This window comes from Gymnoscopelus braueri, assembly GCF_963280865.1.
Source record: "Gymnoscopelus braueri genome assembly, chromosome: 11".
NCBI lineage: Eukaryota > Metazoa > Chordata > Actinopteri > Myctophiformes > Myctophidae > Gymnoscopelus > Gymnoscopelus braueri.
Window position 1 is genome coordinate 13,253,412 of NC_137613.1, and position 19,488 is coordinate 13,272,899.

General features: G+C 41.5%; 4 protein-coding genes across 4 annotated transcripts in view; all 4 read right to left on the reverse strand.

Moving 5' to 3' along the window:
• The window catches only part of LOC308094817 (peroxisomal ATPase PEX1-like), a gene marked incomplete at both ends in the record, with an annotated part of 49,010 nt that extends 44,006 nt beyond the window's left edge, over positions 1–5,004 (reverse strand). Inside the window, 3 exons of the mRNA XM_080441644.1 lie at positions 3,024–3,195; positions 4,240–4,343; positions 5,001–5,004. Coding sequence (XP_080297770.1) covers positions 3,024–3,195; positions 4,240–4,343; positions 5,001–5,004 — 280 coding nt within the window. The remainder of the gene's footprint in view (positions 1–3,023; positions 3,196–4,239; positions 4,344–5,000) is intronic.
• LOC308096048 (peroxisomal ATPase PEX1-like) overlaps positions 1–19,488 on the reverse strand; it is a 643,221-nt gene that overhangs the window by 251,588 nt on the left and 372,145 nt on the right. The gene's annotated exons all lie outside the window — the stretch shown is intronic.
• Positions 1–19,488, reverse strand: part of LOC308094815 (uncharacterized protein) — a gene marked incomplete at both ends in the record, with an annotated part of 256,728 nt that overhangs the window by 149,716 nt on the left and 87,524 nt on the right. The gene's annotated exons all lie outside the window — the stretch shown is intronic.
• Positions 9,499–19,488, reverse strand: part of LOC308094818 (uncharacterized protein) — a gene marked incomplete at its 5' end in the record, with an annotated part of 45,271 nt that continues 35,281 nt past the window's right edge. Inside the window, 6 exons of the mRNA XM_080441645.1 lie at positions 9,499–10,459; positions 10,549–10,803; positions 11,011–11,040; positions 11,540–11,665; positions 13,826–13,858; positions 14,411–14,557. Of these exons, the coding sequence (XP_080297771.1) occupies positions 10,440–10,459; positions 10,549–10,803; positions 11,011–11,040; positions 11,540–11,665; positions 13,826–13,858; positions 14,411–14,557 (611 nt within the window). The 3' untranslated portion in view covers positions 9,499–10,439. The remainder of the gene's footprint in view (positions 10,460–10,548; positions 10,804–11,010; positions 11,041–11,539; positions 11,666–13,825; positions 13,859–14,410; positions 14,558–19,488) is intronic.

The following is a 19,488-nucleotide window of genomic DNA, read 5'->3' on the forward strand; positions in this document are numbered from 1 at the left end:
TTTATATTGTTTAAATACCATTAAGAAAATAGATAAGACTATTTGCAAAAGGGAAATTTGTTATTAAATTATTGTTGATACGTGAATACATTATTTGTTCAAGTTTGAACTTGAAAATGCAAAATATCATACGGGTAAATTTACCCCTTGACTAGGATCAACTTACCCCTTACCTGGGGCAAGTTGAACCACATGACCACTTTTTTTTTAGAACCCATATTTTTACAACCATTTGTCGTAGATGCACACTCATTATTTCAATTGATAGAAGACATCTTGAAGTTTTAGTAGATGTTTAGATTTCACTTCCATCTCATTTTTCCTTGCCTAGAGGTCAACATAAGTAAAAAGTGGTTCATCTTACCCCGTTCTCCCCTAGTAGCCTAACTAGCCTTTACATACATTATATTTGTATTAGGCTGTCCTGACACTTTATAATATTTAGAGAAATTTAACGTTTCAAATACAAAAGCAGTGGTAGTAGTTGCACATTACTGGACATTTAAATTGATTTTGCTACACACTTAAGAACCCAGCTCTAATGAAAACACGTACAAACGCCTATAAGTCAGACCAGGTTGCCACATTGCACGAGACAACTAAGCCACCAGCTCTATGGAAACAAAAAAAATAGCCCTCCCACATCCATCGGATTGTGTGTGTGTGTGTGTGTGTGTGTGTGTGTGTGTGTGTGTGTGTGTGTGTGTGTGTGTGTGTGTGTGTGTGTGTGTGCGCGTGTCATCGTCGCAATAAATCATACAGTATTTACACAATACTACCTACATAGGAAAATAAAGTCTCTTCTTCACCAGATGCAATTTAAACACTGTGATGCCTGCTCAGAGTCATATTGTGTCTAACATACACATCTCCTCTCTCATCTCAGCTGTACCTGGGCCCTAGGTGTATTCCAACCAACCAGAGTGCAGTGGCCATCACTCCAAATGTTGTGACGTCAGGGCTCTCAATACTGCACATTGGGGGAGGAGGAGGGGTGCAGGGCGGGCGCACAGATCGCTGTGTGGGCGCGGGTGCCATGTGGGCGCGGGCGATAGAGCTGAGGCCGCGCGCCCGAAGTTGTAGTTAACAGAAGCTTCGAAAACAGTTCTCGAAAACAGAAGCTAAACTAAACACAAGCCCATGCTTAACATCTCACACTCTCTCCATCCAGTTCAACAATTCATTGCAAAATGCCACAGCAAACAGCACCATTTCCACTTTAGATGAAAGGCAGCATTAAAACGGTAATATTGACCTAGATCAGTGGTTCCCAAGCAGTGTGCTGAGGGCTGAGGCACACTGGTCCAGGTGTGCCTTGGGATTTTGTTATTATTATTGCAATACATACTACTACACAAAAGGTTGTGGTTATAATGTTTTAATTTAAATTCTTTACTATAATATATATAATTTTTACTCATTTCCAAATAGGCAAATTCTATATAACCAAACCTATTGCGACAGACAATGAACTTGGCTTTGCTAATGACCTAAATACTTTCTTTGCCAGATTCGAATCATTAGGCGACTCCTCTAAGTGCACTGAAATACTTAAGGCTGTAACACCAGCCCCCACAGACAGAATTACCATCACTGAAGAGGATGTCAGGAAAGTGTTTCGGTGTACTAACACAAGGAAAGCTAATGGGCCGGACTAGTGCAGTGCTTTTCTCCTCAAAAACGTTGCATCCGAGTTGGCTCCAGTGTGGCAACCAATATTTCAAACCTCTGTAGACACACACACAATTCCTCTGTTTTGGAAAACCTCACACATAAAACCATTACCCAAAATCCAATGTCCAAAAGAACATAAGGATTATAGACCCATAGCTCTCACTTCAGTGATCATGAAATCACTGGAAAGAATACTGTTGCAACATCTTGTGAGTATAACTAAAGACAAATTCGATCCCTGTCAGTTTGCTTATAAGAAAGGTTACGGTACAGAGGATGCGGTTGTCACACTGGTCCACTTCATCACAAAACACCTAGATGAGTCTAATAAGAATCATGAAAGGGTGCTGTTCTTAGACTTCTCTTCAGCTTTCAATACAATACAGTCTGATATTCTGGTGTCAACGATGGTACAGTTGGAACTGAATCCATACTTAATTCACTGGTATGCTTCTTTCCTTACTAACAGAGTACAGAGGGTGAAAGTGAACAGAACCCTCTCCTCAGCATTAAGTAATAATGTTGGTGCTCCCCAGGGTTGTGTAAGCTCAGCTGTACTTTTCACCCTCTATACTGACAGCTGTCGTACTGAAGAATGTCTGTCTGAATGTCGCACTGACACACCAGACCAATACATTCTAAAGTACTCTGATGATACAGTTTTGATTTCTCTCTTAGATAGGTGGATAGTGAAGTAGATAAGGTGGTGGAGTGGACTGATAACAACGCTCTTATCATCAACACAAAAAAGACAGAAGAGATTGTTTTTGGTGCACCCCTGGAGATACACAGATCCCCCATTACTATTCATAGTGAACAAATCAACCAGGTATGTTCGTATACATACCTAGGAGTAGTAATAGACCACCTTTTGTTATGGAAAGACCAGATTGAATCAGTGGGTAAGAAGACAAAGCAAATAGTCTATTTCCTTCGCCGTCTGAGAATAAGAATGGGTCAAAAATAACAATAGAATACATGTTCAGAAGGATAATTTTAATTCCTTTTTTAACAGGACGTTCATGAAAGTCCTTGCGGGCTTGTTTCCAATGAGGGCCTGTGAGCAATTAGGGGTTAAGAGTCTTGCTCAGGGACACATTTCATTTCATCGACACATATGCTGGCGTGGCCTGGAATCGTACCTGGGGCAACCAGGGCCTCTGGCTCCCTAGGCGGGCTCACTAACCACTCAGCTATGGCCGCAAGAAGCATCTTGCATAAAACCCTATTATTCTCAGATAATTTCAGAAAAGCAAAGGTTAAATTCTCAATCTGAAATCTGAAATAGAAACCAATGGGTGACCTCACTGTTCCCTTCGTCTATATTATTTTACAGTCTATGGGTTAACTCACATTGTCTCTCCTGTGGCTGCTCTTGATGGTTCTGATCTCCTGTAGGAGGCGCTCCATCTGCTCCTCAAAGCCCCTCTGGATGGAAGGCATGTAGGCCGGGGGGAGTCGTACCGACAACCCTGTGCGGTCCTGGCTCATGGAGTTTGGACCAGAGACGCACTGAGAGTTCTGGGGTTTTACAACAAAAGAAGTTGTGTTACAGTGCCATCTACCAAAAATAGGCTTTCTGGTATACGTGTGGTGCCTCTATGCATTCTAAAGGAGATAATACTCAGTGATACTTGCAGTGGTGGAAGAAAATAGAGAATATATAACTTATTATACAAATGGAACAAAATGGACCCTTACAGGTCCATTTGGTTCCATTTGTACACTCTCAGAGTTACACACCTTTTAAGGGGCCATTTGGAACCCCCTCAACTTAGAACCATGAGGCTCCCTGGACCACACTTTGAGACCCACTGGTGTAACAGAGTGTTTCCAGTGAGCCAACATGCAACAATATCAGCACCCTGACTCTGTTTGACCAGAATGGAACAGAGCCTTCATTAGTATCATTGGGTAACACCTGTGAAGGAAGTAAGAAAGAGGCCCAATTTCTCTCCAAAATGGCTGCTGTGCATAGAGCTTATTCTGGGAGGCGAACAGGTGCTGATCTATAAGCTCACAACAATCTATAAACTCATGATCTACAATCTATATAAGATCTATAGGCTCACAAAGCTTGTTAGGCGTCGAGATGCGTCTCGTTGTGAACTTATAGATGGGCTATAGCTTGGGCAAAGAGATGTGGTGTACAGGGGAAGTCCTGGGGGACAGCGGTCGACTAAGTATAAAGGGTTCATTATGTTTTAAGTTGTCTTCCACCTACTTTTTAAAAGTGCTCTACTATACCAACTGTTTTGTCTTTGTGAATCACTGTGTGACCTTACATGGTTTCTATGTTTCTGTCGGGTGGAAACTTCATCATTATGTCCAAAACTGTTACTTTTCAGGATTCACATTCAAAAGCATCAAAAGTAGCAGATCTACAAGCTCAGAACGCGTTTTGTGTGACGCTGTAGTAAAGATCAAGTAGGGTGTTAAGATAATGGATGATAAGAGGTTTCTGCCCGACAACAACGATATAATAAGCATGTTAAATGGTTGAAATATTAGCGTGCTAAAACAGTGATCATTATGAGTGGGTGTATGATATTAAACAGTACAGACCAGGTCCTGGGGAGGGCAGTAGAGGGACTTGTCCAGTCTACCAGGTCTCAGCAGGGCCGGGTCTATCAGGTCTGGTCCACTGCTGGCTGTGAGCACATACACACCTGATAGCAAAACACAACACAAATATTTTCACTCAAATTATCTGTATTGTGGCCTGGACCGCTGGACCCATTTCCTGTCAGACTACTATCCTATCAATAAAGGGATAAAAGCCAAAAATATCATGTTAAAACTAGAAAAAGTGCTCCTCGGAGCACAGGTCTCCGCCAGGTCATGTAGGCTATTGTGGCCTCCTGGTGGCGCTATAATAGGCCAATGTGAAAAGGTAGGCATTTCTTCTTAGGCCTTACACGGCAATCGGACACTGCATTCATGATTTGAGGCATTTTGTTCAAAACAATTGTTTTGCTAAATTAGACCTGCTGGTGGTGCTATAACAGGCCAATGTTAAAAGGGTGGCATTTGCTCCTCAACATAGTGTGAATGTGCGTGCAAAGTTTGACCGCAATCGGATGCTGCGTTCATGATTTGCGTCATTTTGTTCAAAACAAGCCACTACTGCAAACTTTATATGTAAATCTTAGCCAATCAGGATGGAATATGAAAAATCAAACACATCCGTCTTGATCACATGACTATAGAGATCATGTGTACCGATTTGCGTGAAATGTGGATAAAATCGGAAGGAGTAATATAAAAAAAATGTTTTAAAAATGCAGGGCAAGGGTTTTTCCTAGGGAGTGCGCTTACAGTTTTACACATATCGGCGCAGTTATAGGTAAAAACACGAATCGGCCTGTTATAGCGCCACCATGAGGCTGATTTGAAAATTTTCAATTGCCATTTCTTCCTCTGCATAGTGGAAATATACGTGCAAAATTTCAAGGTAATTGCACGCTGTGTTCATGATTTGAGGCATTTTGTTCAAAACGGAGCACTCCTGCAAACTTTGGAAGCATTTTTAGACAATCAGGATGGAATATGAAAAATCTGAAAGACAGTTTCGTTTAATGACTATAGAGATACTGTGTACCGATTTGTGTGACGTTTGGACCAAATCTGTAGGATTACAGTAAATAAATGTGTTTTTTAAATAGCGGCCTCCTGGTGGCGCTATAACAGGGCCATGTGAAAATTTTGGGGCAGAGGTTCTGAATTGGCATCCAGGGAGTGTGTGTGCACAGTTTTGCTGCGATCAAGCCAACGGTGCCAGAGATTAGCTGCGGACAGACGGACACACACACGGACGGACGGACTGACGGACGGACGGACGGACGGACAGGGGGCAAAACATACTCTCTCGCCATGCCTTTCGGCCTGGCGGAGACAAAAAAAAATATATATATATGTATTACTGGGGATGCCTGGTGGCTCAGCCAGTTAATGTTAATGTTTCCCAAACCATGGGTCGGGACCCATTATTGGGTCGCGGTGGACCCAAATTTTAACGTCAAATTTTCTGTCCCTGTTTGCCAAGGTGTGATCTTGGTATGATCCCCCCCCCCTATTGGGTCTAGCAGAGGACAGCACCGTCACCACCACGTCACTGCTACCAGTTTATGGTTACAGGCACTAAAATAAAGCCTCGCTTGATTGATTGATTGAATACTTTTAGTCAGAAATGTAAACATCACGTGGTACAGTCAGACATTAAAGCTAAAAGGATAACACAAAATAAAAGTCCTGGGGTCTTGTTTCCATTGTGGTCCTATGTATTCAATTCATCAACATAGCATAGCATACAAAATTAGCACAATAATATGCCATCAACAAATACAAAAGAGATGGAAAATTACATTTACCTCAGTCTCCTGACAGATGTTTTTTTCAGGCCAGTTTTGAAAGAAACCAGTTTTACACATCCTTTAATGGATGGTGTTTCAGGACATTCCACATGTTGGTGGCAGAGCAGTAGAATGAGAACTTTGCCATGTTTGTTCTAAGTGTGGGTGCTACCAGATCATGGTGGCTCCCTCTAGTGGTGTGGCTGTGGGTGTCACTCACTTTGGAGAAGTAACTATAGGGTATTGAGGGCACTGAAGGAAATGTCTCTTTTTCTATCTTAAGTGCTGCAAGGCAAGAAGGCAACAGCTTGTTAGAAAGTCATCCGTCAGGCAGCTGGTGCACTGGTGAAGACATCAGGTTAAAATCTTACTCTGTGTTATTTTTGTACTTTACCTTGTAAGGACCTGAACGGGGGTGAACCTTTCAAAAATATTCCAAGGGCTCTGAGCTCATATGAGCCTCATGCCATACATCCATGGTTTATACAGTAGCTTCAATTCTTTATACATATTGGCTATTACAATGTAAAGTATGCCGTTTGCTAACATAAATAATGATTATTAATATATTAAAGCTGCACTAGGTAACTTTCCTCTTCTACCCCGGATTTGAACCTGGTTTCCTGCGAAAGAGCTGATATTTTTTTACCATTGGGCTAATAGAGCCTGCCTGCTTGCTCAGGGGATAAATTGAATCTTGACCATCAGGTCAAAATTTGTCTGGGAGACTTCGCCTCAGAGCCTGGCCAGCAGGGGCGCAGCCACCAGGATGTCTTCTTGGGGGACACCGTCTGGAACGCGAACAGTGTTTTTGCATGTTGTTGATTGGGTGGGCGCGCGGGCGGGGACTTCTTTCCTCTACATTAGAAGAGTTAGGACGTCACATTCTAATACAGCCCGAATACCCAATTTCAGTACCGGCCTCAGTGGCGCACCTCGCTAATCATTAAACTCTGAATCCACTTCCACTGAGAGTATGGGTTCGACTCCCGCTTGGGACAATACTTTTTCAAACAACCGCAGACTTTTTTTCGTCGATAAAGTATAGTTTTGGACCATGACGGAGGCGCGCCGACTCAGCAGACCTTGAGGCCGAGGCGTCGCGCCCGAGCGCCTCCAGGCGCGAGTGCCCGCGACGACCGGCCGATGGTCTGCTAGTCGACTAAGCGCCGTCCGAGTTATGTACCGATAGGCACAGAATCGTAAATGATGTTGTGGGGACTGCGTTTGCCCCAACTGCCACTCAGTGCACTAACATAGCTCGCGTCGCCAGGCTCTCTCCCCACCCGCCCCCACGCCCTCTTGCCTTCAACAACATGCAAAAAGGCCGTTCGCGTCTGGAACCAGGATGTCTTCCTGGGGGACACTGTCTGGAACCAGGATGTCTTACTGGAGGACACTGTCTGGAACCAGGGAAGTCTTACTGGAGGACACTGTCTGGAACCAGGGAAGTCTTACTGGAGGACACTGCCTGGAACCAGGATGTCTTACTGGGGGACACTGTCTGGAACCAGGATGTCTTCTTGGGGGACACTGTCTGGAACCAGGATGTCTTCTTGGGGGACACTGTCTGGAACCAGGATGTCTTCCTGGGGGACACTGTCTGGAACCAGGATGTCTTACTGGGGGACACTGTCTGGAACCAGGATGTCTTACTGGGGGACACTGTCTGGAACCAGGATCTCTTCCTGGGGGACACTGTGTGGAACCAGGATCTCTTCCTGGGGGACACTGTCTGGAAGCAGGATGTCTGCAGGACACTGTCTGGAACCAGGATGTCTGCAGGACACTGTGTGGAACCAGGATGTCTTACTGCAGGACACTGTGTGGAACCAGGATGTCTTACTGGAGGACACTGTGTGGAACCAGGATGTCTTACTGCAGAACACTGTGTGGAACCAGGATGTCTTACTGGAGGACACTGTGTGGAACCAGGATGTCTTCCTGGGGGACACTGTCTGGAACCAGGATGTCTTACTGGAGGACACTGTGTGGAACCAGGATGTCTTCCTGGGGGACACTGTCTCGAACCAGGATGTCTTACTGCAGAACACTGTGTGGAACCAGGATGTCTTCCTGGAGGACACTGTGTGGAACCAGGATGTCTTCCTGGGGGACACTCTCTGGAACCAGGATGTCTTACTGCAGAACACTGTGTGGAACCAGGATGTCTTCCCAGCCACACAACACTCAGGGCTGAAGTGCTTTGAACACATCTTTTTGTTTGATGTAATCTGTATGAACATTACACAGAATAAATATGTGTTCCATTGAGGATATAAGCACGTTACTTAATTAGCGTAATTTAAACCTGAACATTTGAGGTCGGTGACAGCAAGACCAGTTACAGTAACGTTAACGTTGCAAGGGATGTGAGTCTTAAAGTCTTCTATATTACATTAAATTACATTGAAATCTTGCTTAAATGGTGGGTTTTACTTCTTAAATATTAAGTCCAAGATGTGCGTTGATATTTCAGCTCGTGTACATTACATAGCATGTATTAATACAATGTGAAACCTAGCTAGGATGTAATGCTAACGTTAGATAAGTCAGATAGGGGCTAACGCTAACAGGGGCTAACGCTAAGCAAAACCTTGTTTTACCTTGAAATTCGGTCCAATATCCCTCCGGATTTTCACAATCCATTGTCTCCTAAGTTTGTCCATCGCTGGAAAACAATGGAACGACAATGATTTGCCAGATTCCCGCCGTTTATCAGATGTGCAGCCCGGCACACAGCAACACAACATTGTTATTGAGGCAGCGTTGCCATGTGGTGACGTAATCCAAGATGGCCGCGGTGTCAATATATATGTATATATGTATGTATGTATGTATGTATGTATGTGTGTATATGTATGTATATGTGTATATGTATATGTATGCATGTATGTATGTATGTATGTATGTATGTATGCATGTATGCATATATGTATGTATATGTGTCATGTCATCGCAGGTGTGCTGAGTTGGGGCTGATTCATGATGAAGATTGGTAGGTACCGCCCCTTGATGACGCGCTGTCTGCTGGGCCTCTCTCTGTCTCTCTCCCTCTGTCTCTCCATGGTGAGGTGCATACCTGGCAGGCGGTCCCCTAGTGAGACTCCACTGTATCTATGTATGTAAACCAGTGGCAACAGGAAAGGTTTGGTGGAAGGAGTAATATGGGTCACAGACACAGTCAGGCCGGAATTGTGTAGTTCCCCGCTGGACAATGGCCAGGAGCTTTTAATCAGGTAACGGCATAAAACAATACACTTCAAACACACATAATACAAATAATACCCCCCCCCCCCATGGAGTTACTGTCTAACTAAACTCAGCCGGGCCGCTGTTCGGCTTTACCGGTCTGTAGAAAGTCATTAGTCTGGCTCTCTGTCTATCCAGACAGCTCTTCTCTCTGCGGTTGCCCCCCCCCCCCCCACACCACACACACACACACACACACACACACACACACACACACACACACACACACACACACACACACACACACACACACACACACACACACACACACACACACACACACACACACACACACACACACACACACACACACACACACACCCACACACACACACCCCTTCTAAGGAGAGGGCCTAATGGAAGCTGAGTAGGTTAATAGCTGTCCATGCACCCTTCAACCACCAGTCTCCTCAACCTCTCACACTATGTATGTATTGTATGTCTTGCTGATTAATTGGGTACAATGGACCACAATGGAAACAAGTTTTGTGTTTTCCTTTTAGCATAACTTTTGACTGTGATATCTGTACTGTTAACAATGTTGATAATACAGTATTCAATCTATCAATCAATCAATCAAAGACTCTTACACGACACTCAGGTGTGGTGGGTAATAAGGAGGCGGGGAAAATAAAAAACAAAATGCAAGGTAAAAAAAATACAAAAAAATAATACAAAATGGCTACCAGAGATTAACCACAAAGTCCCCAAAATAATGAAAATGTCTTCAACCCATGACAAGAACATAGACTGTAACCCACCATATTAAGATAATAATAAAAACATGATCAAAATATGACATTCAAGGTAATCATGATGATCCCATAAAGTCCATATATCATAGTAGAAGAGATCCAATACTAATACAATCATAATGTCCATATGTCCATAAAGTCATGACTGGTGCACATGTGAGTAAAATGAATACTGCTTCTTGTCTGAATGTTGTATTCTCCAAATGTTTACCATATTTCTAGATTTGATCAGATTATTTAATGTTTAAACCAAATTATTTATACTGTGGATGAGTGAGCATGAATAGTTCTAACAAGGAGTCAGAAGGTCTTTCTGACAGATGGACTCCTACAGTTTAAAACTGGCCTCTCTCCACCGTTTCTCCGTTGATTCACAGGAGCATTTTCACCTCTGTTTCTCCTGAAGTCAATGATGACCTTCTTCCTCTAGAAAAAAATACATAAATAAACATGTCACACAGAACTCCTACAGACTTGAAAAAAATATATTTTAATATATTGTTATTGGCTCTTACTCAGGTCTTTAACAAGATGCTTCTCATGCTTCTGCAGAGCATCGTAGAACGCTGACATGGCTTTTTTCCCTTTCTTTTTCATAATGTCATGCAACATTCTGACTTTAGCCTCACTGGTCCCCTCTGCCTTGATGTTGCTAGTCGTCTCTTCTGACAGAAAGTCTTCACGAAGAAGATCATCGAGTACACCCTGAACCTCTGTGACGCGTTTAACGAGCTCAGTCCAGTTCTTCTTCATGAAGTCTTCTTTCATTTCTGTTCAAATAAAAAGTCAGACTATTAAGTCATTTTAATTCTGATTTCTGGTTTCACAAAGGTAGAGGTGAACTGCACTTAAAGTTTAATGGTCCAGATGACTGAGGGAGGAAAAAACAGGACAATCATTGTTAATTTCATTATGTTATAGTTCTTGATTTGATGTCAGGGTCAAATATAAAGGTCAGAGAAGAGTAAAGATCTTACCTGTTATCTTACGTTGTTCCACACCTGAGGCTTTTGAGAGAAAAGTGTGATATTTGTTCATTTGATTAACACACCCAGGGAAGTTATAATGAAGTCCACTCAGATATATAATCCTTTAATGAACAACTCTTACACATTACATGTAGGAGCATAACATGCTACTTGCTTGCTGCCAACTAACTAAGCTCACTTCCTGGTTCTGACAGTGATATCATGCAAAGGTATGCAGTACAGTAGCCTGGAATTGGAACCCAACTGTTTTCAATACGGCCCTGTGTCCTTAACATGGGGTTAAGGTTACCAACAACGCTGAGTCCTTACTTAATTCATTACTTACTTAAACAAGAGATCATTACATTCATACCAAAAACCAGGAAAGGATAAAAATGTGAACACATTTCTCCATGCTCTATGACTATGAGTTGATCCATATTTATATTAATAGAAATGTGTGTTTATTCTGCTGTTGCCGAATCACTCTGGATAAAGAACATCATATAAATGTATAAAATATAAAAGTAATCAGTACTATCTTCATCTTTCTTCTCCAGTTGATCGTCTCTTTGCCTCAGTTGAGCTGTGAGTTTCTCTACTTCCTGGGTCAGCTTGCGTTGCTCTGCTGCCATCTCTTTGGTGTAGTTCTGCAGTTCTCTCTCTGTTTCAACAACGGATAGAACAAACATAAGTTTAGATGAAACACACTTAACATTCTCAATTAATTGTATTTCCACTTCTATTATTTCACATGTATTCACTGTGATATTCCTGTCTTGATAGACATAGAAATCCTTTACAACTGCAGAATTAAAATGTGCAGGCTCCACACAAAACATAAAACAATGTTTGTTGTTCTAATGTTTGTTTCCCAAAAGGCATGTTCACCAATAACATCAGACCACACTGGATGTTGTCCAATCAAAGTGGGACATTTTCACATCCCAGCAAGAGAGAACTGGCAGTTTAATACTAATCAATACCATTAAACAAGAGATCATTAAATTCACACAAAAAGACAGGAAAAGAGTAAAGAACGTGAGCATAATTGTTCAATTGTTTGCTCCACTTGGTCGGAGGCGCGGCGAAGTGGAGCTTACTATGTAACCGTGCTCGGGTTGTGTGTGTGTGTGTCTCTGTCCGTGTGTGTCTCCGTGTGTGTCTCTGTGTTCCTGCACTCTGCGCCAGAGTGCAGGAATTTGGACAATGCTCTGATTAAAACAGCCTGCAAAACACACACACACACACACACACACACACACACACACACACACACACACACACACACACACACACACACACACACACACACACACACACACACACACAGTAAAATCCTCAGTGTTTATGTGTTCCAGTCATATAGTCTGTGATGTGTGATGAATGTGAAGCGTAAGTGATGTTTAGACCTGTGTAGGCTATAGGTCTGTTTGTGGTGGTGATGCGTCACATACTAGAAACCTATGGGTTTAGGAACCTTAGTAGTTCACTGTTACAGCGTCAGCTGTTTCATACGTTTCTGTCATATTATTTACACTCTTAGTTACCATTCCCAATTGGAGCACACTTTCCCATATCTATGCTATGTATGTATGTATGTATGTATACTATGTATGTATGTGTGTGTGTGTGTGTGTGTGTGTGTGTGTGTGTGTGTGTATATATATATATATATATATATATATATATATATATATATATATATATATATATATATATATATATATATATATATATATATATATATATTATTGAGTGATAGTAATATTAGAGTGGGATTGAAATGTAGTGCAAAGCCGATATTTAAAAGACAATGGTTCCCCTCTGCATGTGGGAGAAGGTGTTTGGACGTGTGGAGCCCCGAGGGGAAAAAGGTCAATTTGATCTAAAGTCTGCTTGTGTGGTAGGTCGACTTCATGCCGTCACGCGAGTGACAGATCAAAAGATTCAACCAAACGTGTGCAAAAGTCTAGTGGAATATTAATACAGGGTAAACAGAGAAGAAAGAAAAACTAAAATAAGAGCAGAGAGAGATATAAAGTAGTGCAAAAACCGAAAGCAGTTAAATAAAGCAGTTTTAAAAGAGATCAGGAGGACATTTTTAATGTTTTACCTTCTGGTCCAAAATAATTATAAATATCCAGGTTTGTTCCACTTTGAATGTACTTTTCGTCATTTTATATTATGTTACAAAACTTAAGAATACTGTCTTTTATATTCTTGTATAAAAAAAAAAGAATCCATATCTGTAGGTTATGTTTGTGACGTCAAAAACAGACCTCCAGGAGGCTATACATACGGGAGCGTTTCCATATACAGTACGTCATAGAATATCTATGGATAATTATTAGTTCGACATCAAACGGATAATGGTCCATGTTGTTATATCTGGAGTTAATAATGGATAAATGAACACTGAGGCTTAACTGAGCTTGCACAGAGGTACCGACAGACAGAGATATGAGGGCCGTCAGTCCATTTGGTCACAACTTAGCCAAATTAATACATTTGTAAATTTGTGACAAATGCACATTATATTTATTATATTTATAATACATTTAACGAGCGTTTAACAAGATCAGTCCAGTTCTTCTTCATGAAGTCTTCTTTCATTTCTGTTAAAATAAAAAGTCAGACTATTGTGTCATTTGAATTCTGATTTCTGGTTTCACAAAGGTAGAGGTGAACTGCACTTAAAGTTTAATGGCCCAGATGACTGAGGGAGGAAAAACAGGACAATCATTGTTAATTTCATTATGTTGTAGTTCTTGATTTGATGTCAGGGTCAAATATAAAGGTCAGAGAGGAGTAAATATCTTACCTGTTGTCAGGGTTATCTGCAGTTGTTCCACACCTGAGGCATTTGAGAGAAAAGTGTGACATTTGTTTTATAGTAACACACCCAGGGAAGTTGTAATGAAGCCCACTCAGATATATAATCCTTTATTGAACTACTCTTATAGTTATAATAGTTTATATAATCCTTTACTGAAGAACTCTTACACATTACATGTAGGAGCATAACATGCTACTTGCTTGCTGCCAACTAACTAAGCTCACTTCCTGGTTCTGACAGTGATATCATGCAAAGGTATGCAGTACAGTAGCCTGGAATTGGAACCCAACTGTTTACAATACGGCCCTGTGTCCTTAACATGGGGTTAAGGTTACCAACAACGCTAAGTCCTTACTTAATTCATTACTTACTTAAACAAGAGATCATTACATTCATACCAAAAACCAGGAAAGTATAAAAATGTGAACACATTTCTCCATAATCTATGACCATGAGTTGATCCATATTTACATTAATAGAATGTGTGTTTATTCTGCTGTTGCCGAATCACTCTGGATAAAGATCATCATATAAATGTATGAAATATAAAAGTAATCAGTACTATCTCACCAAGACGATTTTCTTCAGTGGTGACATCATCCCTCTCCATCATCCTCAGCTCTTCATCTTTCTTCTTCAGTTGATCGTCTCTTTGCTTCAGTTGAGCTGTGAGTTTCTCTACTTCCTGGGTCAGCTTGCGTTGCTCTGTTGCCATCTCTTTGGACACACACACACACACACACACACACACACACACACACACACACACACACACACACACACACACACACACACACACACAAGTGCATGCAGTAAAATCCTCAGTGTTCATGTGTTCCAGTAATAGACGTGTGATGACTGTGATGCGTAAGTGATTTTTAGACCTGTGTAGGCTATAGGTCTGTATAGGTCTGGTCTATTATATTGTTATAATATTAAAGTGGGATTGAAATGTAGTGCAAAGCCGATATTTAAAAGACAATGGTTTCCCCTCTGCATGTGGGAGAAGGTGTTTGGACGTGTGGAGCCCCGAGGGGAGACAGTGTCCAACGAAATCACAGGAAAAAGGTCAATTTGATCTAAAGTCTGCTTGTGTGGTAGGTCGACTTCATGCCGTCACGCGAGTGACAGATCAAAAGATTCAACCAAACGTGTGCAAAGGTCTAGTGGAATATGAATACAGGGTAAACAGAGAAGAAAGAAAAACTAAAATAAGAGCAGAGAGAGATATAAAGTAGTGCAAAAACCGAAAGCAGTTAAATAAAGCAGTTTTAAAAGAGATCAGGAGGACATTTTTAATGTTTTACCTTCTGGTCCAAAATAAATATAAATATCCAGGTTTGTTCCACTTTGAATGTACTTTTCGTAATTTTATATTAAAGGAGGAGTTCACCCAAAAAAATATTTATTTTCTATCAATTGCACACCCCATGAAGCCTTGAATACATAGATTTATTTTGTTTTTTGTCGCATTCCTAAACCAATAATTTGATGCCCGGGTGTATTTCCGGTAGGAGACACAAATAATCTACTTTGTGTCTCCTACCGGATACATTAGCCGGTAGGAGACAGGAATCAAATTATTAGCTTAGGAATGTGACAAAAACACAAATAAATCCATGGATTCAAGGCTTCATGGGGTGTGCAATTGATAGAAAATAAGTCATTTCTTGGGTGAACTACTCCTTTAAGTTACAAAACTTTAGAATGCTGTCTTTTATATTCTTGTATAAAAAAAATTGAAGTCCACTCAGATATATAATCCTTTGTTGAACTACTCTTATAGTTATAATAGTTTATATAATCCTTTACTGAACAACTCTTACACATTACATGTAGGAGCATAACATGCTACTTGCTTGCTAGGGTTGCCAACCGTCCCGTAAAATACGGAATCGTTCCTTATTTGGAAACTAAAAGACGTGTTCCGTACTGAACTGTTACGGGACGCATTATGTTCCGTATTTTGGGGTCGTGGAATGACGGCGCGATTTTTATATGAGAGAGAGTATTTCTCACTCACACTCACACACACAAACGAGACGGAGCAGCGGAGCAGCCGTCCTGTCTCTTCTCTGTGTGAGTGAGAGCTCAATGCAGTCAGTGTTGCCAAGTATAGTGAAAGAAATGAGCCAGCCGACCCACAATTACAAGCCAAAAACAAGCCAAATTTTGTTCCAGGGAAGTTGTGGGAAATAAGCAGACTTGGCAACGCTGGCTATGAAGCCATTGTCTGGGAGGGCGCTCAGCAGCTCATTGGCTCATTACTCATAACACGACCAATGAGAGTTAGCGCTTTCACGTTGCTAGGATACGTTCTACCCTGCGCTGCCTGCCTGTGACATGGTTCAGCGCGCTGTCTGATGTCAACCACGGACTGGTTGACATCAGACAGCATGCCTCAGGAGAACGTTTTTTAGCAAGATGTCAGTATTTCTATTTACCTGCCCTGGCAGCCTACATATTGGCTGCTGATGTGGGCATAGTCTAGGCTATTTCAGTAGACTAATATGGTTGATTGTTTATTAATGTTGAGTTTTTAAAGTCTAATAAATAAACATTTATTTAAAATATATTAATCAATATAATTAAATAGTGTGCCCATTTAAAGAATAACTCTTATATATATTGATGGAAATGTATATCATTTTAAGCCTTATTAATTATGAGCAAATTACTTATATCCTTATATGGTACTCATATCCTTTTTAAGCATTAGTTATTAAGAGCAAATGTGTGTGTATTCACTATTACTGTTTTATGTTGTTCATATAGACCCCCACAGATAACACATTATTACCTTATGAAATCATTATAGCCTTGCTAGAATTATATCCTTAGAAATACAGTTATTGTGATAAATATGATCTATTCGCATAGCGGAACTCTGTGTGTTGTCTCCCAGTAGACAAAATTCACTCCCACTCTGGGCCGACACTGTGAGAAAGAGAGGATTACAATGGTATCAGCATCTACTTTTTAGGGAGGTTGTGCTTGCATTCCATAGGTGCGAGGCACTCTGGGCCCTATTCCCAGGGACATTTGAACAAACCACTAATTAGGGATTTCGGACTAGGCAAGAGGCGTTTCCCCGCAAAATTCGGTATTCTATGGCACCCCCCTCACCCGCCAAACACCTGAGCTACCCGTTACATTATGCATAGGTGTGGTTTGGGCGTTACAATGATAAAACCAATCACCGTGCCAGAAGCCATTGCCTTTAAGAGAAGACTGCGCTAGCCGTCATCCCGATCCAATATATGCTCTAGCCTATCTACCTGTCTGCACTGTTGCCTGGTCTGATTATTATAAGCCACATTGGGCTTGTTTTCCTTCTTTTATTTTTATTTTATCCAAATACATTTTTATATTAATTTGTAGCCTATTGTGTTCACAATAAGCTTGTCATATTAGTCAGATCCGGAATAGTATATGAAAGCCATTTAAAATATTTATACTATTGGTACACACTGGCTGCTCCCAAATAATTAATTACATCATGTTGCGACAACGCTCCTACGTGGTACACAGACAAACAGTAGCACATGGGTATAATAAATTGGACAGTTTTAGGAAAGGTCTATAGCCTATGTACTCACGTTGGCTGTTATCGTTCTATTTCCACCGTTCTAATGGATTCCAGGGGTGTGTAAACATCTCTGTAGTAGCTCCATAGTTTCCTCTGAAGTGACGCAGTTAAAGTTAACTTACATCCATATTGTCCCCGTTATCTTTCATCATCCACCTTTGTTCAGTAATCCCGAACAGAGCTAAACTTTAAGTTTACATCAATCAAAGCCTCTCAAACCCAGACACATTGCTGCGATGCGTATGTGCGTCGCCTACCCAAAATAACAGACATACAAGCTATCAACGGCGCTGCGTCATGTCGTGTCGACAGCTTACAGATCTGTTATTTTGGACAGCATACAATGAGGCGCGCGCGCGCCACGGAGTAGCCTATCACTAAACCAAAAACATTACATTACGTGGTCAACAACATAGCCTACTAGACATGTACCTTGCTTGGAGCTTTTAATGCAGTGGTTCTCAACCTGTGGGTCGAGACCACAATGGAGCACCCAACGCCTGGCGAGCTTGTAGATCTGCTATTTTCACAATATTTATCTGTGGAACCGAGTCAAACAAAATGGGGGGGTCCCCAGTTCAAATATGGTTATTTTGGGGGGTCATGAACGTAGCGTTTACGCGGGGAATATAATAATAATATAGGCTAATATATATAATATAGGCTATAATATAATATTCACCCGCACGTCCCGCAGCATGGGTTTAATGAGACAGCAGCCAAAATGAAAATCACACTATGATCCGATCATCTTATAAAAAATGTAAGTGCTTAAGATTTTAGCCCAAACCCAACGGGACCCGACCCGGCCCGTCGGCACCGGCTGAGCCGGGTCTAAGTTTTTTTTACATCCAAATAAATTCACATATTAATTAATTTGTAGCGTAGGCTATTGTGTTCACAATAAGCAACTTGTCATATTAGTCAGATCCCCAAGAGTATATGAAAGCCATTTAAAATAGTTATATATTCCTACACAGCTGATGCCAAATAATTAATCAACAGGGCAGCGCAACGCTAAAGTAGCCTAGGTCAAATCAATCACTGTCTTGTCATGACGCAGCAGTAGAGAGCTCCCTTTAAAGTTTAAACCATAACATGACATAAATAATGGATCTTCAGAACTTTCTTCATGTCTTTTTCACCTCAAAGTAAATGTTGGATTATTTCTTCAAATGAAAGCACAGGCAGCGGCCAGAAGGTAACATTGGATTTGATTTCTCCATTGCAAAAATGATTACGGTTATTCTATGAAACATATATTTCATAGAATAACCATAATCATTTTTAAAATGGTTATGGGGCAGTGTATATATTTATATAGCCCTATTTGCTCCAAGCTGTTTTTTAAATAAAATATAGACTGTTAGGGTAGAATGACTCCTGTTCTTAACGAATTACCAAGATTTAATGAGAAATAAGGCTTCTTTAGAAAAATGACTGACGGGCTGGGCTGGGTCTAATTTGTCAATTATTAGTCGAGCCGGGCTGAAATATTTAGGGGATATGAAAGCTCTAGTTAGTAGTTTGAAGTGCTCATGTGGCCTTAGAGTTGCTTCTTTTTGTTTTCATAGACCTGCGGACTGCGGTTGCTTATTTCTCTCCAAGGCTGGCAACACGGCTCATGGTCCAACGCACAAAGCCATTGTAGTGTCTGTGTGCACTTGACGGGTGATTTTATAAACCAGCGGGTGCTTCTAGAATCCACTATCCCCCGTCCCCAAGCCGTACCCATGTGTGTCTGTAGAATTGCAATGTGGGGGATATAGCAACAACACGCCCACGGGCACACCTCCACGCGCAAATAACGGCGTCGGCATAATGGTGACGGGTAGAGCAGGTGCTAGAATAACCTATTGGGGCGGCGCAGCTCCATTATCAGGTTAAGGGTAGCGTTGCGGCTGGGAAAACTGGCACAGAATAGAGCGGTCTGTCTGTGGGATCCAAGGTCGTCATTCAAACCCGTAAATCAGCCATGGGGGGGGCCATTTGCCCACCCTGATGAAGAAACCCTGGTGGACCAACAGCGATCAGTCAGGGGGGGCCACTTGCCCACCCT